General features: G+C 48.0%; 1 protein-coding gene and 1 non-coding gene across 3 annotated transcripts; one reads left to right on the plus strand and one right to left on the minus strand.

Moving 5' to 3' along the window:
- The first annotated feature begins 7,130 nt into the window (after nt 1–7,130).
- Nucleotides 7,131–23,189, plus strand: LOC133340516 (R-spondin-3-like). 2 transcript variants are annotated; one of them, XM_061548816.1, is made up of 6 exons: nt 7,131–8,704; nt 15,765–15,995; nt 17,424–17,621; nt 18,782–18,931; nt 21,006–21,197; nt 22,268–23,189. In XM_061548816.1, the coding sequence occupies exons 2-6, from the start codon at nt 15,884–15,886 to the stop codon at nt 22,354–22,356; spliced, it is 741 nt and encodes a 246-aa protein (XP_061404800.1). In that variant the 5' UTR covers nt 7,131–8,704; nt 15,765–15,883; the 3' UTR covers nt 22,357–23,189. The 2 variants fall into 2 exon arrangements, with proteins under 2 accessions (XP_061404800.1, XP_061404801.1); XM_061548817.1 differs by lacking the exon at nt 7,131–8,704 and adding an exon at nt 10,523–10,657.
- On the minus strand, nt 10,852–10,923 carry TRNAE-CUC (transfer RNA glutamic acid (anticodon CUC)). Its single transcript has one exon. It is a non-coding gene; the product is annotated as a tRNA-Glu (tRNA).
- Nucleotides 23,190–23,694: the final 505 nt, after the last annotated feature.

Consider the following 23,694-nt stretch of genomic DNA (forward strand, 5'->3'; position numbering starts at 1 on the left):
GAGATCTTGTTTACCAGTGGCAAAATATAGTAGTAGGTTTTTACCCTTTTAAACTGGTACAAAACTGACACCTTTATTCAAGGCATCATGTTTGCAATAACCACAACACAAGTAGTCAAAAAAAGCAAACAAAAAGAAGCAACTCTGATAATGATAATAATATGCACTGTCCTTGAAGTTGATTGGTCCACACCCGAGACGGCTTTCTTTAGAGCAGCGGTCGGGAACCTATGGCTCGCGAGCCATATATGGCTCTTTCAGTGACGGCATATGGCTCCCAGACAATTTTGAGTTGAAAAAATAAAAAAAAATCAGTTTGGAACTGATTTTAAAATACTTGTGATATTGCTTAATAATACTGTGTCATTTTAAAGTAAACATAAATTAGTTTTGAAGATAAAATTTCACGGGTCACGCCTGCACGAAGCTCAACCTCACCACGTATGAACCAGACTACAAGGCCATCAGCAAAACCATGCAGCACCAGAAGTCGCATTAAAAGTAAGACATATTTAATTTATTATACGTTAAAAATACTATATGGCTCTCAATGAAATATATTTAGAAATATTTGGCTTTTATGGCTCTCCCAGTCAAAAAAGGTTCCCGACTCCCTGCTTTAGAGCCTAGTCCCCATTGGTGTTGGACCAGATGACACCAGAAGGGTAAAAACCTACTACTATATTGTGGCACTGGTAAAAGAGATCTCATAGTGTAAATGCTTACCCCGAGCTCTCAATACTCTGATATTGCACTGTGTTTGAGTTGTACGCTTTCTGGTGTCATCTGGTCCAACACCAATGGGGACTAGGCTCTAAAGAAAGGCGTCTCGGGTGTGGACCAATCAACTTCAAGGACAGTGCATATTATTATTATCATAATCAGAGTTGCTTCTTTTTGTTTGCTTTTTTGACTACTTGTGTTGTGGTTATTGCAAACATGATGCCTTGAATAAAGGTGTCAGTTTTGTACCAGTTTAAAAGGGTAAAACCCTACTACGATGTGAAAAAGTGCAACTTAAATTTCGATTTAAAGCTTTCGTGACTGCAGGGATTCATCTTCTTGGTTCTTTCGGTAAAGTCACGCTTGCGTTGTGGCCGAAACGTCGTGAGAATTATTTTATTATGTTTTATTTTTTATTATTTTATTATTTCCATTCTACGTGACTTTACCGAAAGAACCAAGAAGATGTTCAACTTACACACGACGATTCTCCACTTCACCCTACTCCTGACGCAATAATCTGCCTCATCCACCACCTCAATGTAAAAAAAATTAACTCGTAAAAACAAAGTTTTTCACTATAAATCCTTTATATGCGTGGCGACTAGAGTCCTCTCGTCCTCTGGCTTGAGATGGCTGCCACCTATGGGTCAGATGATTGCCTGCCACCATTAAGCAATTGGTAATTAAATATAATTTATTTTTTCCTAAAAAGTAGAAAATTTTGGAAAAAAAATTTCACGAAAATAAATTGTCACGCACAACGAGTCTGTGTGCAAAATGTCAGCTCGATTGGATCACGGGAAGTGGGTTAAAAAACGACCGAAAGATTTGCACGGTCGTAAGAGCGCAAGCAAGCAAGCAAGTGAACTTAATATAAAGGATTTAATGACAGCTGTTGCTTGATACCTGCATCGGCCAGTCGGAGAAGAAGCAGACATTTATAGACTCGGAGTACCACGGACTTCACATAGATACCCATAGAGTCAAACAGAGACCTGTAGATTCCATTACAGGACTTTAGACTCGCATACAGACCAATAGGCTCACACAGAGATCTACGGATTTCAAATCAGGACTAAAGACTCACATAGAGACCCATAGACTCATGTAGGGACCTATAGACTCACACAGAGATCTACGGATTTCAAATCAGGACTATAGACTCACATAGAGACCCATAGACTCATGTAGGGACCTATAGACTCACACAGAGATCTACGGATTTCAAATCAGAACTATGGACTCACATAGAGACCCATAGACTCATGTAGGGACCTATAGACTCACACAGAGATCTACGGATTTCAAATCAGGACTATGGACTTACATAGAGACCCATAGACTCATGTAGGGACCTATAGACTCACACAGAGATCTACGGATTTCAAATCAGGACTATGGACTTACATAGAGACCCATAGACTCATGTAGGGACCCATAGACTACTACTCTGTGGTGTCATCTTGGTGTGGTCTGAGACTGTTTTGTTGTTTTTGCTGCCTTGCCCAAGCTTTATAAATCTGAGTTATATAATAATTGATCCATAATATAGTATTTTTTTTTGTTAGATCACGTAAATATATCAATGTTGTCTATAAACCCGCCACCAACCCGACACAGCCAATTAGTAAGGTTTGTCACGTGAACAGAACGTGCCAATTCGTTACTAGTACAGTGAGTGCACCGCTGTGTTGGAGAGCAAATCCACAACACTTACAATCTGAGTACGACGTTTCGCCAGTAATTACAACCGGCATCATCAGGCGGCAGCCAGATTTGTGGAGAAATCCTCCTCCTTGAATCTTTGCACCTGATGAGTTAATGAATTGATGATGACGTCACCCTGCTGCTGCTCTATATAAGAACGGGAGACACAGCAGAGCCTCACCATTCTGGCGAATTGCCCGATGATGCTGGATGCAATTACAAGCGAAACGTCGTACTCAAATTGTAAATGTTGTGGCTTCAACACTCCGGTGGGCTAAAGCAGTGAACTATTTGTCTTTTGTCAACGTGACACTTTTTTACTGATTGGCCGTGTCGGGTGGTGGAAGGTTACGACACATTTATAAATAACGCGATCTAAACCCAAAAACGTTGATTATGAAATCCTCCTCCTGTTTCATTCCTTAAATGGATAGATTTGATGAGGTCACTTGTGAGCCTTTTAGTGCGAAGTTGGGGGGGGGGGGTGTTGATGTGTGCATATACTTTCTTTGGTTCTTTCGGTAAAGTCACGTGGGTAAAAAATTAAATTAAAATTAATAAAAAAAGTTAAATAATAAAAAAAATCACGACGTTTCGGAGGCAACACAAGTCTCCGTCATCAGGTGGGACCGTCACAGCCAGATTTGCTGCATCAAGTGAGGCAGGGATTCAAGATGCAATCTCATCTCTTGAGGAAGGCATATACTCTTTGGTTCTTTCGGTAAAGTCACGTGGGTATAAAATAACATAGATCCAGACGTTTCGGGCGCAACACAAGCGTCCGTCATCAGGTCTGCTGCAGCTGGCCACGCTTTCCCACATGATGACTCATGCTTGTGTGTTGCGCCCGAAACGTCGGGATCTATTTTATTTTCTACCCACGTGACTTTACCGAAAGAACCAAAGAGTATGGATTCCTGCAGTCACGAAAGCTTCAAATCAAAATTGTGCATATAAATTACAACGGGTATTCATTACCCATTGGGTTTTTTAATATGGTAATAATGAATTAAATTTTGATTTAAAGCTTTCGTGACTGCAGGGATTCATATTCTTGGTTCTTTCGGTAAAGTCACGTAGAAGGGAAATTTTTTTTTTTATAATAATGAATTACTTTTATATATTTTGTTTATATTGAGTGACTTGCTAACTTTTACCTCTATTTTGCACTCCTATGGTTGTTGTTATTGTTGCTGTAACTTGCTAATCCGCTCATATTGGACATCAGTGAAAAAGAGCTTCATAGCTCATCGGATTCCTCCTGCAAGGCTCTCATGTTGATCATCACAGCGATACACTCCGCAACTCCTGGCACAATCATCTGGCTCAACCACCACCTCAATACTCTTAGTTCTTTCGGTAAAGTCACGTAGGTAAAAAATAAAATTAAAATTAATAAAAATAAAACAATAAAAAATTAAAAAATCACGACGTTTCGGAGGCAACACAAGTCTCCGTCATCAGGTGGGTCCGTCACATGATGCAGCAAATGTGGCTGTGACGGTCCCACCTGATGACGGAGACTTGTGTTGCCTCCGAAACGTCGTTATTTTTTATTTTTTATTGTTTTATTAATTTTAATTTCATTTTTTACCTACGTGACTTTACCGAAAGAACTAAGAGTATGAATCCTTGCAGTCACGAAAGCTTCAAATCTAGAATCACCACCTCAATGTCAAGTTGCAGCTGTTGCTCTACAACATCAGCAGCCATGCGTTGAAGGAGAAGTATCCACAATGTGCATTGTCCACCGTGGATTTAAATCTTAGCATAAGCAGACATTTGGTAACCTTCATCATGGGACCTCCTTTGCCAGTACCAAAATATACTAATAGGGGTTTTCCCTCTTAATTTTAGAACTTTCGTGACTGCAGGAATTATTATTTGGTTCTTTCGGTTAAGTCACGTCTAAAGATAAAATAATAAATTAAATAATAGCATATTACGACGTTTCGATTGCAACACAAGCAATCATCATCAGGTATAATGAAATAGCGACATAAAATCTAACCAGAAAACTATAGACAGACATATTAGTAGACAGATATATTGGTGATATCTGTCTACTAATAGGGGTTTTCCCCTTTTTTCTGGCAACAAAACTGATACCTTTTGCAAGGAATCATGGTTACATTAACCACAATACTTGCAGTCAAATGCAAACAAAAAAGCAATACTCTGATAATTTATGCATTTTCTTTGAAACTGATTGGTCCACACCAGAGACAGCTTTCCTTAGAGCCTCGTCTCATATTGGTGTTCGACCAGATGACGCCAAAAGGCGCACTTTTTTGTTGTGGGCCATTGGCTTAAAAGGGCCCCAAATCAATATTGGACCTAAATTTCGATTTAAAGCTTTCGTGACTGCAGGGATTCATCTTCTTGGTTCTTTCGGTAAAGTCACGTAGAAGGGAAATAATAAAATAATAAAAATAAAACATAATAAAATAATTATCACGACGTTTCGGCCACAACGCAAGCAGCCGTCCTCGGGTGAAGAACAGGTCTGTCGGAAAGACAGCGTCTGACAGACCTGTTCTTCACCTGAAGACGGCTGCTCGCGTTGTGGCCGAAACTTCGTGAGAATTGTATTTTATTACGTTTTATTTTTATTATTTTATTATTTCCCTTCTACGTGACTTTACCGAAAGAACCAATCAATATTGCACCTCTTTGACTTTGGGAGCCACGCGTGTACCCGTCCGAGCTGGTACCTGCGTCTGTTCTGTTCTGCGCGAGGGCGGCTCTCTATAGATCTTGCACGGGGAGAGGAGGGCCTTGTGAAATGAGATGAACGCTGACGAATTCGTAAGTGCCTTTAAAGTAAATAAATAAATTGATAAATAATCTGGCGAGTGGGGGAGTTGCGGTGCGGTGGGGGGGGCGATGGTGCTGACGGGCTTGGGTCGATGTGAGATGTGCACTGCTGAGATGACACCACGGGTAGGGATGACATATACGGGCAATTCGAGCCCATGGGAGGGGGGGGGGGCAGAGAAGGCAAAGGGGGGGTACATGAGGGCGGGGGGCGAGTGGAGTTTATGTGTATGCATATGTCTGTGTATGTACGTGTGTGTGTCTGTGTATAGGTGCTCGCGAACAGCACTTGCCCCAGAAGTCTGTTTAAGACTATACGGGGGATGTTTGTCTTTGTTTGTCTGTCTGTGTATACAGGAGCACTTGCCCCAAAAGCTTGGAAAGGCTATACGGGGGATCTTTATCCTTTTTCGTATGTGTATATTTATGAAAATGCGTTTATGTATGTGTGTGTGTGTCTGTGGCCTCAAAGTGTACCTAGCCTGGCACAAGCGCTGTGGTTATGTCACCGTCACTGATATTAGCCGTGGCTGGGACTTTAACTGAGGTTGCCCGGTTACACACAGATAGACGTACACTTAGACAAAGATCCCACGCATAGCTCGTCACAAATTGTCGGGATAGGTGCTGTTGGTGAGCACCTATTAAGGTGGGAACGGCACACGAGAGGGTGGGTGGCCAACAACACGCCCAGCCTCTTTCGTCTCCTCTGTGATGTTTGCGCACCGTACCAGCTGTACTCGTTTAAGGCCGAGCTGACCTAGGAGAGACTCAGGACCAGTCCAGATATTTGTCAACCATATTGATCGTGAGCGAGAATCGAACTTGGGTCGTCGGGTTCGGAGCGCAGTGCGCTAACCACTTCACCACCGCTCTCCATACAGACACACACAAAAGACAAAGATCCTTCGTATAGCCTTAACATACTATTCGGGCAAGTGCTGTTAGCGATCACCGATGAAGACCGGCACGGGACACGAGGGCTGGGTGACCAGCACCACGCCCGACCACCACACACAGACAAAGACCCCCCGTATAACCTCCAGAGACTTTGGGGCAAGTGCTGTTAGCGAGTGGCCACGTGGGTGGCGATGTTTCCACACCGCACCAGGCACTAATTTGAGGCTGAGTCGACCAAGGGGGAGGCCCAGGACCGGTTCAGATAATCGTCGCCGGTGTTGGCCGTGAGCGGGAATCGAACTCGGGTCGCCGGCTTCGTAGCGCAGCGTAGCGCTAACCGCTGCACCACCGCTCCCCGGCAGGCACCACGCGCACAGCACTTGGCCACTCCGTTAAGATCCCCTATTGGTCTTAACGGATTGGGCAAGTGCTGTTAGGGGCCGTCCATAAATGACATCACGCACATTGGGGGGGGGGGGGGGGTCAGACATTTGTGACGATGTGTGACGATGGGGGGGGGGGGGGGGGGGGAGAAATGTGACGTCACATCAAAATGCGCAACTTTAAATAAATATAGACAACACGTTCCACTTAATTGAATAGACTTTTTAATAAATGTTTTCTCCTACAACATCAGAGTGCAGCGCCACATTAAATACGCACTACAATGACAATAGTTTAAAGCGATTTGAAGCATGTTTCTTTTTTTTTGGGGGGGGGGGGGGGGGCAGAGCTTTGTGACGTCATATTTGAGGGTGGTTCTGACTTTTTGTGACGCCGTGTGACGATGGGTGGAGGGGAGGGGGGTAAAAAAAATCGTCCAAAATCGCGTGACGTCATTTATGGACAGCCCCTTAGCGGGTAATTCCACAAGCACGTGCACACTGACCGCCCCCCCTATCCACCCCCTCCGCCTCCCCCCCCAATATAAGTAATCTATGCAGCACCACTGGATCCTTATACCCGCGTGGTCGCGCATGAACGAGAGTGGGAAGTGACACAACACCACACACAGTGGGCTCGCACGCACAGCAGACAAGCTGACACTCCACTCACACCCCACTCCGCTAACACACACACTCACTCCTGTGTACTCAACGAAGAGCGAAAACAATCACACGTATCAACAACAACAAGCACGCTTTAACAAATCGTGCGCTGCACTCATCACACGCTATTCCTGCACACAAGACCACTCGTATACAGCAGCAATGCAAACACTCGGCGTTCTACACTCTTATACATATATCTGATCATACGCGAGACCCATAGCCACTTATATTATATAGAATATACAGCCAGACACTTAGCGAACAGAGACACACACGCGCATGTTATGCGCGCACTCTAGACGCAGCGACACAAGCGTAGTCATACATACACAATGTCTGCTACACGAGAGTAGACTGACCACACACTCACACGAGACACACACACACACTAGACACACACACCACACTAGATACACACACACACTAGACACACACACTCACACTAAAACACTCACACTAGACACACACTAGACACACTCACACTAGACACACACACTCACACACACTCACACTAGACACACACACTAGACAAACACACACTCACACACACTCACACACACTCACACGAGACACACACACACACACTAGACACACACACACCACACTAGATACACACCACACTAGTCACACACACACTCACACTAAAACACTCACACTAGACACACTCACACTAGACACACACACTCACACACGCTCACACTAGACACACACACACCAGACACACTCACACTAGACACACACATACACTCCACACACACACCACACACCACACACCACACACACACTAGACACACACCACACACCACACACACACCACACGATACACACACTCACACGAGACACACACACACACTCACACCACACACACACCACACACCACACACACACACTAGACACACACACACACCACACACACACACTAGACACACACACACCACACTAGACACACACTCACACCACAAACACACCACACGATACACACACGAGACACACACACACCACACTCACACGAGACACACACACACTACACACACACACTAGACACACACCACACGAGACACACACACACCACACTCACACGAGACACACACTCACACCACACACACACACTAGACACACACATCACACACACACCACACACTCACACGAGACACACACACACACCACACTACACACACACCACACCACACGAGACACACACACACCACACTACACACACGAGAAACACACCACACTACACACACACTCACACGAGGCACACGCACACACACCACACTACACACACGAGACACACACCACACTACACACACCACACACCACACTACACACACGAGACACACCACACTACACTACACACACACACCACACACTACACACAAACTCACACGAGGCACACGCCGTCTATTCTCGCTCGACGTCTTCACCTCCTGCGCCGCTGTGAGAAGTCAGAGGGAGAGTCGTGGTCTCATCTGGATCCCAGGCGACTCATTCAGACAGCACAGGTGGGAAACCGTGTGCGTGCAGGTCAACTCAGCCTCAAATGAGTACCTGGTGCGGTGTGTAAAACAACATCGCCACTGGGGAGAGACAAAGGCGGTCGGACGTGGCGTTGACCGCCCACCCCCTCCTCGTGTGCCGTGGCGGCCTTCATAGGTGCTGCTCGCTTACAGCACTTGCCCCAACAGTCTGTTGAGGATATACGGGGGATCTTTGTCTTGTGCGTGTGTATCTGTACGTGACTAGATTTGACGTTTTCGTGACTGCAAGGATTCATACTCTTTGTTTTTTAAATCCTTTATATTCAGTTCACTTGCAAATCTTTCGGTCGTTTTTTAACCCACTTCCCGTGATCCAATCGAGCTGGCATTTTGCACACAGACTCGTTGTGCGTGACAATTTATTTTCGTGATTTTTTTTTCTCCAAAATTTTCCACTTTTTAGGAAAAAAAAATTCATATTTAATTTAAAATACCAATGTGATAAAAATGAAACTCTTACTCAAGAAAAACTGAAATGAATAATAAAAATAAAACCGATGGCACGCATAAAAAGGATTTAAAGTGAAAAACTTTGTTTTTACGGGTTAATTTTTCTCGGTAAAGTCACGTAGGTAAATTTTTTTTAAATAAATTAAATCACGACGTCTCGGGCGCAACACAACCGTGCTTTCGCTAAGTTGTCCCCACCTGCAGAAGGACGCTTCTAGTCTCGGTTCTTTCGGTAAAGTCACGTAGAAGGGAAATAATAAAATAAATTAAACTATACTTATATTAATATGAATCCCTGCAGTCACGAAAGCTTTCAATCAAAATTTAAGGACGCTTGTGTTGCGCCCGAAACGTCGTGATTTTTATTTTTTTATTTTTTTACCCGCGTGACTTTACCGGAAAAAAGCAAAGAGTACCTGCACGCGTGTGCGGGTGTGTACGTGTGCGATAGTGTAGCGGTTCGGGTAGCGGCCAATGCGCTGCGCTAAAAACCCGGCGACCCAAGTTCCGATACTGGGTCACGGTCGACACCAGCGACGATGATCTGAACCGGTCCTGGGCCTCCCCGAGGTCCACTCAGCCTTAAATAAGTAGCCGATGCGGTGTGTAAACATGAACGCTGGGGAGACAAAGGCGGGCGGGCGTGGTGCTGGCCACATCACGTGCGCGTGTCCTCGCCAACAGCTGCACGTGACCCAACACTCTGTCCAAGGCTATATGGGGGATCTTTGTCTTTGCATGCAAGTGATGACAGCGTTGTTATTCACGGGGATTGTCTGACTATACGCTCTAGTCAATAAGGAGCGGGCGGGAGGGAGGCCCAAAGGCAGTTAAGATATTACTCGCCACTGACGTTAGCCGGGACTGTGATTCAAAGCCAGATTTCTGGATTTGTAGCGCGTACTCTTAGTTTTTTACGGTAAAGTCACAGATGTAGGGGTTATTACGGGAGAAACGGCGGACAACAAACACAGGGCTGTCGGCACTCACATACACGGGGGGTCACACCGACGTCCGCATCAGTTATTGCCCACGCCCCCAGCCCTCGGAGGCGATCCCTATAAAAGGTGGAACCCAAAGAGCTCGAGGCAGTTCGACACGAAGCTGACCAGTGAAGATCCAAGACTCGGAGATTAGGCCCTGGGACTCCCCGGTCTCGCCGTCCTTATAAGGGCCGAGCCGGGTAAGCCAGTGGCGCGGCCCAAGAGCTTCCAGACCGCTGCCCTTATCAGGGCAAGGCTGGTTAGCTGGTGCCGAGATCTGTGCTTGCCAGGGCCAGATCAGTCAGCCTCCCGTAGCCCAGTAGAGGAGGACTGGGGGACAGGACAGAGGGCTTAGTACTAGGGTGGGTTTCCCATAGTACGGGTGAAGGGGCCGATACCCCTTCAACTATTGTATCTGTCCCGGAGTTAATAAACAGTGTGTCTCAACTTCCTCATCGTCTCCTCATCAACTTACTACACATAGGTAAAAATGAAATGAAAATGAATCAAAGTAAAATAATAATAATAATTTTATTAATTTTAATTTCATTTTTTACCTACGTGACTTGACCGAAAAAACTAAGAGTATGAATCCTTGCAGTCACGAAAGCTTCAAATCTAGAATTTGTAGCGCAGTTTGTTATAAAAAAAAATGTGTACTTAAAAAAAAATACTTCGTTCCCTGACCGGGAATCGAACCCGGGCCGCGGCGGTGAGAGCGCCGAATCCTAACCACTAGACCACCAGGGAAGCCACATTAGGGCAGGTCACACACTCCTCCACTACCACGTGTGTCAATTGAACTCGCAGTTACTGACTTTGGGATCCCACCACCCTCTTTGTCGGCCAGTGGTTTGCACAAGACACACAGCAACCCTAAGTTAGCGTCCAGGTCACGGCTAACGTCGGTGGCGAGTGGCGTCCGAATCTGTGCTGGGCTTTCCCTAAGTCAACTCAGCCCAAGGTGACTTTACCGAAAGAACTAAAGAGTATAGATTCCTGCAGTCACGACAGCTTCAAATCAAAATTCAGCCTAAGGTGTTGAAATGTCAGCGCTGGGGAGACAAAGGCGACCGGGCGTCGTCCTCTCGTGCGCTGTGCCGGCTTTCACAGATGCTTGCTAACAGCACTTGTCCCAATAGTATGATGTGGAGGCCTAATGGGGGATCTTTGCCTTTTTGTGGAATTATTCAACAGTGGCAGTCGATGTAACGAAGATTCGATTAATAATCACGATTGCACTTTTGAATCGATCAACTATGTTACACTGCAGTACAGTTAATAGTAGCGGCTTCTAGTGGATGCCGAATTCACGTGAACCTATTATATAACTTACTCGAACCATAAACAGAGTCTGATGCATGCGGCTTGATCCATGAAAAATCCAGAGCTTAACGAATCGATGTTTAATCAATGTTTAATCGATTCATGGTAACCCATCTATCCATGAGGGCATTGTGTTAATCCTGATCGTCATTATTTATTCATGACGAATATATTGACAAATTGATTCAAACCACGGCTACTGGACTGACCCCTGCAGAGGCACAATATGCTCTGGTTAATAAGACGTCGTACAGGTACACATTTCGATTATGAAACGCACCCCGCTCCGATTTACTTTCAAACCCGTGCGTCTCATAATCGCAACAGGACGGCGTTTACGCGAATCTCTAATGAACCCATTATCACACACACACACCTGTGATGCAGGTGAGTGGTGATGACGGGGTGTGATCGGGAGAGGAGGGCGGGGGGAATATGCAACACATTAATGATCATCATCATCATCAATAATTAGGCACGGGTGATATCGCTTGTATATGAGGGCTTCGCTGCTCCTAACTCGTGGCTTCCACGTGGTGGGTTCGTTGGTCCTCCGAGTGAGAGGCGGAGCCGCGCAGCCAAGTGGAGGTGGTCGTGGAGGTGTGCATCGGCGTCTGGTTTAGTGTGAGTGATAGTGTGTGAGTGAGTGTGATTCTGTGTGTGTGAGGTGTGTGTGCGATTCCCTGTGTTTCTGTGTGTGTGATTCTGTGAGTGTGATTGTGTGTGATTCTGTGAGTGTGATTGTGTGTGATTCTGTGAGTGTGATTGTGTGTGATTCTGTGAGTGTGATTGTGTGTGATTCTGTGACTGTGATTGTGTGTGATTCTGTGACTGTGATTGTGTGTGATTCTGTGAGTGTGTGATTGTGTGATTCTGTGAGTGTGTGATTGTGTGATTCTGTGAGTGTGTGATTGTGTGATTCTGTGAGTGTGTGATTGTGTGATTCTGTGAGTGTGTGATTGTGTGATTCTGTGAGTGTGTGATTATGTGTGATTCTGTGAGTGTGTGATTATGTGTGATTCTGTGAGTGTGTGATTATGTGTGATTCTGTGAGTGTGTGATTATGTGTGATTCTGTGAGTGTGTGATTATGTGTGATTCTGTGAGTGTGTGATTATGTGTGATTCTGTGAGTGTGTGTGTGTTCAATTAATTACCACGAAACCACGAATTAAACATAAACCTGTAACTAATAAGCTTGGAGTGGACTTGCCGATGACTGGTACCAGCGGTGTCAAGATCGGCCTCTGTGGAGGAGGCTCGTGAAGGACGCTGCTACTGGGCAGTTGGAGGCAGTCGCCCTCCAACAACAACGGAGAGCGGAGGAGCGACGCTCACAACAACGAGCGGAGCGCCGGGTGGCTAAAGCACAGCAAGTTGGCACAGTAGGGGGCACAGGTGGCGCATCAGCCAGTCATCTCGGTCATCTCGGTCAGTCGACCCGTGGCACCTGCTGGGTCTGCCCCGTGACCTCCTGCCGGCGGGCGTTCGACACTTCACGTGGTAGCCTCAAGGTGCACATAGCCTGGCACAAGCGTCGTGGTGACGTCACCGCCACTTAGTGGCGAATGGCGGTTGTTGTTGTGGTGTGTGTGTGTGTGATTTGAGTGAGTGTGTGTGATTCTGTGTGTGAGTGTCCGTCGTGATCGACTCTGCCTCAAATGAGCACTGCACCTCGTGCGGTGTGCAGTAAACATCGCCACTGGGGATACAAAGGCGGCCGGGCGTGGTGCTGGCCACCCACCACCTCTTGTGCCGTGCCGGCCTTCATAGGTTCTCGCTAACCGCCCCAAGGGTCTGCCTCTGCTATAAGGGGGATCTTTGTGTTTGGTTGTGCATCGTGGTAAGTGTCGGGCAAGGTAGTTGTGTGTGTGTGTGTGTGTACTGTGTTTTTAGAATCGTGAATACTATACTTTAATGGTAACTATTGGTTATGACGATGGGGCAGAGTCGGTCGGTTTATATTTTAAATTAGTTGTACACCCTTGAGGCCGGTGGTGGAAATTCCACAATTCTATGGCGAGGGGGGCGCGTCTTTCGCTCTGTTCAACTCGTGAACTACCCCCACCTCCCCGCCACAAAGTGGTACTCGTCTTGATCGATTCTGCAGAGATGGATGATGGGCGAGGTCAACAGAATCCTGTTGGGGGGGTTATCTCCTTCCGATTATGATCCGCTGAGAAGTACAATATTTATATTAAAGAGCATTTAAATGCAGTGTTTTGGGTCTCCCTCCCACGTCGTGTAGGAACGTGGTGGTTTTCATCTCGATGGGAGTTTGACCATACTTCACCACTCGCCGTTCGTTACTGTCGTGTGGATTCCGAGGTGACGTGAACAGGGGGGAGGTTGATGTTACTACCCGTGACCCCGGGGGAATGGAACTCGTAGCGCAGAGTGCCAGTGCCACGCCACTGCTCCCGCACAACAAAGTACACGCCAGAGGTCGCAACCCGGGTACCCGATACCCGTACCCTACCCGATACCCGGCTACCCGTACCCTGGTAAGGCCGGGTACGGGTAGGCCGTGAGTCACTGGTGAGTAACCGTTTGTCACTCATTTCGGGTAGGGTACGGGTAGGGAACGGGTACCCGGGTACGACCCTGGTGTGGCCGGGTACGGGTAGGCCGTGAGTCACTGGTGAGTAACCGTTTGTCACTCATTTCGGGTAGGGATACGGGTAGGGAACGGGTACCCTGGTGCGGCCGGGTACGGGTAAGGAATCAAAACCCGTTTGCGACCTCTGGTACATGCCAAGTGGTAATTAACTTCTGTGTTGGAGATGCAAGTTTGGAAGCGGGACAAAAAATATTCCTGAGACACGAGGAGAGGAACGCGTGGGATTGGAGAACGGGCAGTAGTTGGGGAAGTCGCTGGGACGTATGCACTTTTAAATCTATATTGACAATCGAATGTTTTAAAACTCCTTTGTGTTTAGTCTGTCCTTCCCCCGCACCTCCCTCCGATGAGCACGTTTTGGCTACGCACGGTGCGAAAGAAGTTCAACATACACGCGTTATAGTTGGAGGCTCTTCATTGCCTGTGTAACGTTAATAGTCGATGACTATAGTATGGGGTCGATGGGACCGGTGGTCGAGGCGAACGAAGGAGACATGTTGATGACCAGGAAGTTACATTTGCGCTTTTATCGGCTCATTCTGTGTAATCTCACAGAAGCAGCCTGGGTTCGATTCCTGACCGTGGCGTCGGCCAAATATTATTCTGAGCTGTCCCGTGTTTTTTTAAATCCTTTATATTAAGTTCGCTTGCGTGCTTGCGTGCTTGCGTGCTTGCTTACGACCGTGCAAATCTTTCGGTCGTTTTTTAACCCACTTCCAGTGATCCAATCGAGCTGACATTTTGCACACAGACTCGTTGTGCGTGACAATTAATTTTCGTGAAAAAATTTTTCCTAAATTTTACACCGTTTAGGGGAAAATAAATAAATATTTAGTTACCAATTGCTTAATGGTGGCAGACAATCATCTGACCCATAGGTGGCAGCCATCTCAAGCCAGAGGACGCGAGGACTCTAGCCGCCACGCATATAAAGGATTTGGAGTGATAAACTTTGTTTTTACGGGTACATTTTTTTACTTATGTGGTGTTTGGTGTCATGTCCGTTTCGGCTCCACGTGCTGTGGGTTTCTTCATCGCTGCACTCACATTTCATTCATCCGTCTATCCATTCGATGGTAGATTTGTTATCCAGATCATGCTGTGGGGTCTCCATCCAGGTTCACCCGGCCATAGAATAGTCACACCTGGCAAGGTGGTTGGTGATGGTGGTCCATGAGCATTGGGGAGGAAAAAAAGGTGTGGAGTTTTAGGTTTTCCTGGATAACAGCGATACATACATCGGGAATTGGTTGTCCGTCTCTCCACTCTCTTGATCTTGTCTGGTCACGTTCACATGTTTTAATCAGGTGAAAACTCGTAGGAGTCTCGTTTGCAGGTAGCCTGTACATGTGTTCATCCATTTCTGTTCATCTACGCCTGTCTTTTGAGCTGTCCATCTTTGTGCTTGTGTATTTGTCCTTCCGTTCACCCGTATAACCGTACCCATCCGTATGGCGGTACAATGCCCATGCGTCCATCTGTCCGGTAATACGTCCGCTTGTCATTTTGTCCACGTGCTCATCTCCCGATTTGTCCTTTCATCTGCCCTGTAACGTTAGCCCTCTACCGTTCGTCTACCCGTCCCCTCTCGAGCCTCCGTCCGTCCACGTAAAAACTGAGGGCCTCTGTCTGGACTGCTCTGCGCAGTGCCCGTGATGACAGCAACTCGGCACTGAGCAGAGGAGGAGCCGGGAGGAGACCTCCCGTCATCGTCGAACAACAACGTCGTCTCCGTCGTCGTCCTCGCCACCTCCGTCCTCTTCACGATGAGGCGGCTGCTGGTGCTGACTGTTGCCCTGCTGCTCATCGACTCTGTCGCGCTCGCTGTGGGGTCGCGGGAGGGCACGACGCCGCACCTCCCCTACAGGACCCGGAGAAGTGAGTGGATCAACCTCTCACGAGTTCATCTTGCACCGCAACAATCCTTGTGGGTCTGTCTCACAAGCCCCCAGGTTCCTAGAGCCAGGCACTCGTACGAGTCGTGTACCGCTCGCTGCTGATACCCGAGGCTCTTTGGCAGTCTGAAGAAGCCTAAAAAAGCTTCGGTGTTGATATACGAGGCTTCGAGCTAAATCAAGCCAGTTTTTTGTGTTGTTAATGTTCTCGACGTTAATGCCTGTGACTGGAATCCTCGTAAACAAATCCTTGTCACTCTTCGATCTGTGTGGCTTTGCATTAATGCCTGAGATGTGTAGGCCAAGGCATTCTTAGCACTGATAGGGGTTCACAGTTCTTGTCGGAGGCTCGTAGAGCCAGGCTAAGGCACGCACCGTTTATTTAGTTCACTCTTCATGCCCGGAGCTTGTACAACAAGAACCGTCACTTTGATTTTTATAATTATGTTTTCGTAGTTTGGGCTCTTGTAGAGTGAGGCTTTGGAATCGCAGTTCTATGTAGATGCGGTGATGTGATCTTTAATCCATCGGTGACCACGTGGGAATCTAACCTACCGGTTGCATCACTTGCACGTGACCAATCCCCCCCCCCCCCACCACGTGTGATTTCCCATGGCCGTGTGGAAGACCCATCGCCCCCACCGCACGTGTGACCGTGTGTGTCCTGGAGTGGTGGTGCAGCGGTTAGCGCGCTGAGCTACGAACCTTGCGACCCGGCTTCGATTCCCGCTCACGGTCAACACCAGGTGACGATTATCTGAACCGGTCCTGGGCCTCCCCTAGGTCGACTCGGCCTCAAATGAGTACCTGGTGCGGTGTGTAAGCATCGCCACTGGGGAGACAAAGGCGGTCGGGCGTGGTGCTGGCAACCCACCCCCTCGTTTACCGTTCCGACCTTCATAGGTGCTCGCTAACAGCACTTGCCCCTACAGTCTGTTGCAGCTATACGGGGGGGGGGGGGGGTGTATCTTCTTGGTTCTTTCGGTAAAGTCACGTAGCAGGGAAGTAATAAAATAATAAAAATAAAACATAATAAAATAATTCTCACGACGTTTCGGCCACAACGCAAGCAGCCGTCCCTCAGGTGAAGACCAGGTCTGTCGGGGAGACAGCGTCTGAATGAAACACCACCACGCTTGGAGCGTATATTTAAGCTGCTGGGTTCATTCAGACGCTGTCTCCCCGACAGACCTGGTCTTCACCCGAGGGATGGCTGCTTGCGTTGTGGCCGGAAACGGTCGTTGAGAATTATTTTATTACGTTTATATTTTTATCATTGCATTACTTCCCTTCGACGTGACTTTACCGAAAGAAAGAACCAAGAAGATGAATCCCTGCAGTCACGAAAGCTTTAAATCGGGGTGGCGGTGTGTCTTTGTCTTTGCCCTGCCCCGGCTGCTGCTGTGACCAGGTCTGTCGGCGGGGAGGCCGCTGCTCTCGTGCCCGCGGGGCTGCTCCGTCTGCTCGGCCGCCAACGGCTGCCTGCTGTGCGCGCCGCGCCTCTTCTTCCACCTGCAGCGCGTGGGCATGCGCCACCTGGGCCAGTGCCTCCTCGCCTGCCCCGCCGGACACTACGGACAGCGCAGCGCCATCGCGCACCGCTGCATGCGTGAGCAGCGCGCCCACCCACACTCCTCGAGATACAACCACACTCCTCGAGATACGACCCCTCCAGAACTCCTCTGAGATGCACGTCCTCTCCCCCTCCCCACGCTCCTCGAGATACGAGCCCACCCACACTACTCGAGATACGACCCCACCCAAACTCCTCGAGATACGACCCCACCCACACTCCTCGAGATACGAGCCCACCCGCACTCCTCGAGATACGAGCCCACCCACACTCCTCGAGATACGACCCCACCCACACTCCTCGAGATACGACCCCTCCCACACTCCTCTGAGACTCACGTCCCCCCCTCTTCCTCCAGACGTGTTGCCCCCCCCCCCACACTCCTCGAGATACGACCCCACCCACGCTCCTCGAGATACGACCCCGCCAACACTCCTCGAGATACGACACCACCCACACTCCTCTGAGACGCACGTCCCCCCCCCTCCCCTCTTCCTCCAGACATGTTGCCCCCCCCCCCCCCCTCCTCGAGATGCGTCCCATTGCAGTGTGCTACATTGACCTGGCGGCCTTCACTGAATTCGCATACCCTTGGCTGCACTGCAATGTCCTGTACTGGTCTCCACGAGCTTGATTTACACCGCCCTGCCTCCACTAACCTCTCACTTGTCTTTGGTGACCCGTGCTCACCAAATCCTCGCTGAACTTCGACTTAAAGCTTTCGTGACTGCAGGGATTCATCTTCTTGGTTCTTTCGGTAAAGTCACGTAGAAGGGAGATAATAAAATAATAAAAATAAAACGTAATAAAATAAGTCTTTCCGACAGACCTGTTCTTCACCTGAGGGCGGCTGCTTGCGTTGTGGCCGAAACGTCGTGAGAATTATTTTATCATGTTTTATTTTTATTATTTTATTATTTCCCTTCTACGTGACTTTACCGAAAGAACCAAGAAGATGACCTCGCTGAACTGCGAGCCCTGACCTTTAACCGACATGACCTTGCGGTCCCCACTGCACTCACCTGAACTTCACCCAGTAGCTCCTCGGCGCTGCCAGCTGCTGTTGGCCGACCTCGGCAAGCGCGCTCTATACTTGTCGGCCTGCCGTGCAGGCCTCGCTAGGCGCTTGCCGACACGCCCGCTCGCCATGCTGACCTTACTAGGCGCTCGCTAACACTCGCCCACTGTCCACGCAGGCTGCCAGGTCCCGCACTGCGACAGCTGCTTCGGCCACTCGTTCTGCACGCGCTGCTCACGCGGACACTTCCTGCACCGTGGCCGCTGCGGGAGCGGCTGTCCCAGCGGACACGAGGGCGACAACCGCACGCAGGACTGTCTCCCCACAGGTACGCTGGGTGGGGGGGGCGGGGGGGGAATGGGGGATATGGACATGGGGAGGTCATTGGGACGAGAGGAACGCGCGCTACCATCTCTGATTATCATGGTTTGGCTACGTACGCCACCTAACCCAAAAACTTTAAATTATGAATTATATTAGTCGCGAAAGGCAAAGTGTTTAAACCAAATGCATTTTCAACTTGCATACATTCAACCATATGGAATGACGAGAGAGGAAGACATGGGGGGGGACACGATGCATGTGGACCGGCCTGCCTGCTCGTACGGGTCGCGACACGGGGACCCAACTACTGCAGTGAAGGGGGGGGGGGCACAGCCACAACCAGGTCTGCCCGCTGGTATACTGGAGACACGCTGGGGGGGGGGGGTGTCGTTTGTGGAATATTGTGGATAATAAAATAATAAACAGACAAGGGTCTGTTTGACCACGTTAACAAAACCATAAACATCACCACCGCCACCACCCAAGGCAATTGTTCACCATATAGCCATATTATAGGCCGTTGGGTACAAGTGCGGTTTAGCGAAGATCTATTGATGCCGGTGAGGCACACCAAAAAGTGGTGTGGTCGGTGCCATGCCCGGCCAGTGACCTTTGGCTCGCCAGTGCTGATGTTCGCATCCCGTACCAGGTTGTAATTTTAAGGCTGAGTTGACCCAAGGGAGGCCCAGAACTGGTTGAGATGTCACTACCCACAGAAGTTGGCCATGACCTAGGGAAAAAAGTTGGTAGGGCACCCCTCCCTATTGCTACTACCAAAGATAAAGACAAATATCCCCCGTATAGCCTCAACAGACTGTTGGGGCAAGTGCTGTTAGCGAGCACCTTTTTTGAAGACCGAACGTGGTGGGTGGTCGGCACCCCCACGCCCAGCCGTCTTTTGTATCCCTAGGGGCAATGTTCACACACTGCACCAGGTACACATTTGAGGCCGAGTCGACCTAGGGGAGGCCCTGGACGGGTCCAGAAAATCGTCACTGGTTTTGGCCGCGAGGTGGGAATCTCAATCTGGTCGCTGGTTCCGAGCGCGGCGCGCGAACCGCTCCACCACCAGCGGTGGCATCGCCAACTTCGACAAACGCCCTCGCGTCTTCACAGCCGCAGCTGGTTCGTGGAGTTTGCTCTTGTTGCCTGCATTGCCGTCATCCTTGCCGTGTCCCCACACGCGGGCCGGCAGCGTCCGTAATAAAATCATAAAGGGGGCAAGGGTCAGTTTCTGCCGTATGAAAAAAAAGTTGACTTTTGGCTCCGAAAAGAATTAAGATTCTCTTGGACCAAAGTTGTTTTTTTTTTCCCATTAGCAATCCCTGGGCTGGTTTCTAACGTGACGAGAGTGTCATCAGCAGTGTGTGTGGCCCGTCTGAAAAAGAAAAACCCACCACTGGTCCAAAGTTTATCGCCTAAACTGCAAGCTCTGCTGGAAAATATTGGTCCAGAAGGTGCATCGACTGTGGGAGTGGAATGCTGTTGTCATTTCATGCTGAGAGAGACTCTTGCTTGTTTATGATTTTATTACTGAACGGACATCTGACACGACCTGGCCACATGTAGTATGGGGAAATTGTGGGTGTGGAAAGGTGTAGTGGGAGGGGGACACGACTCTGAGCACTTGTGGGGGCGGGGGGGGCACTGGTGGGGGCGGGGGGGCAGGGGGGCATGAGGGGGACGTGAGTAACCCTGAAATGATGCACGCTATATTTAAATTTAGTCGCTGCGGAGGTGCTCTCTGCGCGTGGTCGAAATTGGATTGCTGCCTTGGTGTAGGTGAAATTCGTGATTGTTGTGCTGGTGATGCACTTGGTGTGCTACTCGATGATGTTGCTGGTTTATTCTGAGGATGACAGCAATTCAGTGGATGCTGCTACTCTACGATATGCTGCTGAGCCTGATTCTGATGGTTATGATGATGATGATTATTATTATACTCGTGGTCATGCCACTGCTGACGCTGATGGTGATGGATGCTTCTGAGGTTAATGTGAATGATGCCGGTGGTGGTCGTCTTGGTGGTTTGGCGAGGACGATAATGCTGCTACTGCTGCTGCTGCTTGAACCCGCAGTGGACTGCGAGGTGTCCACGTGGGGAGCATGGTCCGCGTGCGAACGGAGGGGGAAGACGTGCGGCTTCAAGTGGGGGGCCCAGGAGAGGAGACGTGGTGTGACCAGGGCCCCCTCCCCCCAAGGGCAGCACTGCCCGCCACTCGAGCAGGCTCAGCGCTGCCTCGTGCAGCCCAGGTTTTGCCCCGGGGACGGTGAGGATCATTGACAATGGTCATCGTCATCGTCGTCGTCATCATCCTCGTCATCATCCTCGTCATCATCCTCGTCATCATCCTCGTCATCATCCTCGTCATCATCCTCGTCATCATCCTCGTCATCATCCTCGTCATCATCCTCGTCATCATCCTCGTCATCATCCTCGTCATCATCCTCGTCATCGATGACGTCGCCCGCGTTTGATGCAATTGTAATCGTTGATACGATCGGTAGATTTCCATCGTTGTCACCGTTATTGCGTTTCCATTTAATCACTGCTGGTATTATATAACCGACGCATTAACACGCGTGTCCTCGACAGCGCTTGATGAACAATAATCGCCAATGCATTTATACATTGACAACACGCTGTATTGGGTTGTATGTCAGCCTGCTTGCGAAATAGTAATACTATTTGGCATTTATCATGAATACGTTGATCATTATCAACATTACGATACATTTTAAATGTGTAATCTGAGGGCACCGTTACCGCATCGGTTTCAACTTTCACACGTCCACACAATCATTAACATGAACCACACGCGTGCACTTTTATAATTCGGTCGTATATAGAGGCATCTGAATTGAACCGCGCCTCGACATGCGCGCGTGTTTTAAGTTTCAAGATTATTAAGTTCAAGCCAAGTGAGAGTTCGACAGACCAGGCGGTAACCAACGTCCCCTAAATGAAGAAAGTCAAAACCAAGCGGCGCAATTAGGTAAATAGCAATCGGGGAATAAAATTTGCATTCCTACGAGGCATGGAAAGTATTGCTCAAATATAAATCACTGTAAAATCGAAGCTAAATATTAAATTCCCTGCAGCTCCGACAGACTAATCCTGATACAGATTACAAAACTATGTTTTTTGTAGAAACGATTAATAAATATAGGCTCCACCCACCCATAGCACTCTTACATGAACAAACAGATTCTAATTTAGGATTTGTATAGCACCCTTTACCAGGGCATGTCACATTAGCATCGGTGTAACCCCCACACACGTGCACAAACAACACGTCGATGATGTATTGTCAATTGCCATCGTTGCCGTGCGTTGCAGAGCTGGGGCCGCTAAGGCAGAAGATGCGTTTGGAGCAGAAGAAGAGAAGAGGGTTCACGGTGACGAGGAAATTCGAGGTCGAGCCCTGACATCAACCCTGCCACAACAGCCACAACAACCACAACAACAATAACCAGCGATGCCAAACTGGCCAGCGGACAGCACTATGCCAACACCACTACCACCACGAGCAGCATCGTCAAGATTTAAACTGCGTAGAATTTTGCGGTTGTGCCGCTACAACTCTCCCTGGTTTGTTCGAGTCGTACCTTGTGTTGTAGGGCACGATGTCTGACGTGTCGTCTCCACGTGCGGCAGACATTCCTCGAAACAAAACGTCAGACACTGCACCGAACAACACGCAGTGGAAGACGGCATGTAAACGTTTCAACACGGCCATTTTTACGTCCGTTTTTCGTTTCTAGGATCGTAAAAGCCCCGCAGAACAAAATGGTCCTTGTATTGTGCTCAATGGAGAAAATGTCTTGAACATTTGAGAAAATCTCTGCTGTGATCGTTTAAGTTTTTGTACAAATATTTTTGCTTTTCAGGGTTTATTTGTGTGGGCGCTACAGTGCAACAAAGTCTGTGCTGGTTGGAGACATGTGAAATAATGTCTAAGTTTTGGCCACGGGGGTTTGTACAAATAGTTGTTTTTGTAAAATCTTTTATTTACGTTAACATTTTTTTTTAGTATTTGGTTTGCCCTACAGTGCAAAAACAAATGAAATTTGCACGAGGTCACGTGGCCTACTTATTGCGAGTGCCCCACTATTTTTGAGTTTTTTATTTTACGAAAAAAAAGTTTCTTACGTTTTTTTACATATTAATATTACGGCCGTTTAGAATTATTACGGTTAACTGAAGTGGTTATCGTCGCTCGTAAAAAAGGGCAAAAAAATAAAAAAAATTGTTGCGGAAATAAGGGGGGGGGGGTGCATGTGGGTTTTTTTTCTTTGCCCGTGTGTAGCAATCGCTCAAATTTGAGAACGCGTTAGTGCGGCCATGGATGTTTGTTTTGGTGGGAAACGCTGTGTCCAATTTGTGAAGATTAATTCGGGTGGCCACGCAGCGCGAGACTTTAAATGCTTCAGGTGTTTGCTTGAAGATTGAGAACTGCTGCAAATGTGCCTCGGTATAGTTTGTCGCTTGTGCGGGAGTTGTTTTGTGTTGCCTGTTCCCCATGTTGAATGGTGCTGCAGTTTAACTGACATCTGCATTTATTCAATACCATTTTATATGTTTACATTACCGCTTTTTTATTGAAACCAACTTTATGTTTTTTGAATTATTACCACCCTTGTGATGCTTTATTATTACAATATCAATGTTAATTGCAGTTGCGCTGATTTTGACATTTGTATTTTTTACTTATTTATTTGTATATTTATATTTTCCTTTGGGAACTAATTTAAAACCGTTTTTAT

Source organism: Lethenteron reissneri, chromosome 10 (genome assembly GCF_015708825.2).
Source record: "Lethenteron reissneri isolate LAM-NWPU_2019-01 chromosome 10, ASM1570882v1, whole genome shotgun sequence".
Taxonomy (NCBI): Eukaryota; Metazoa; Chordata; class Hyperoartia; order Petromyzontiformes; family Petromyzontidae; genus Lethenteron; species Lethenteron reissneri.

Coding starts and splice junctions, on each gene's coding strand:
- LOC133340516 (XM_061548816.1), top strand. CDS start 15,884: ATGAGGCGGCTGCTGGTGCTGACTGTTGCCCTGCTGCTCATCGACTCT. Junction 15,996..17,423: donor CCCCTACAGGACCCGGAGAA/GTGAGTGGATCA, acceptor TGCTGTGACCAG/GTCTGTCGGCGGGGAGGCCG. Junction 21,198..22,267: donor CAGGTTTTGCCCCGGGGACG/GTGAGGATCATT, acceptor CGTGCGTTGCAG/AGCTGGGGCCGCTAAGGCAG.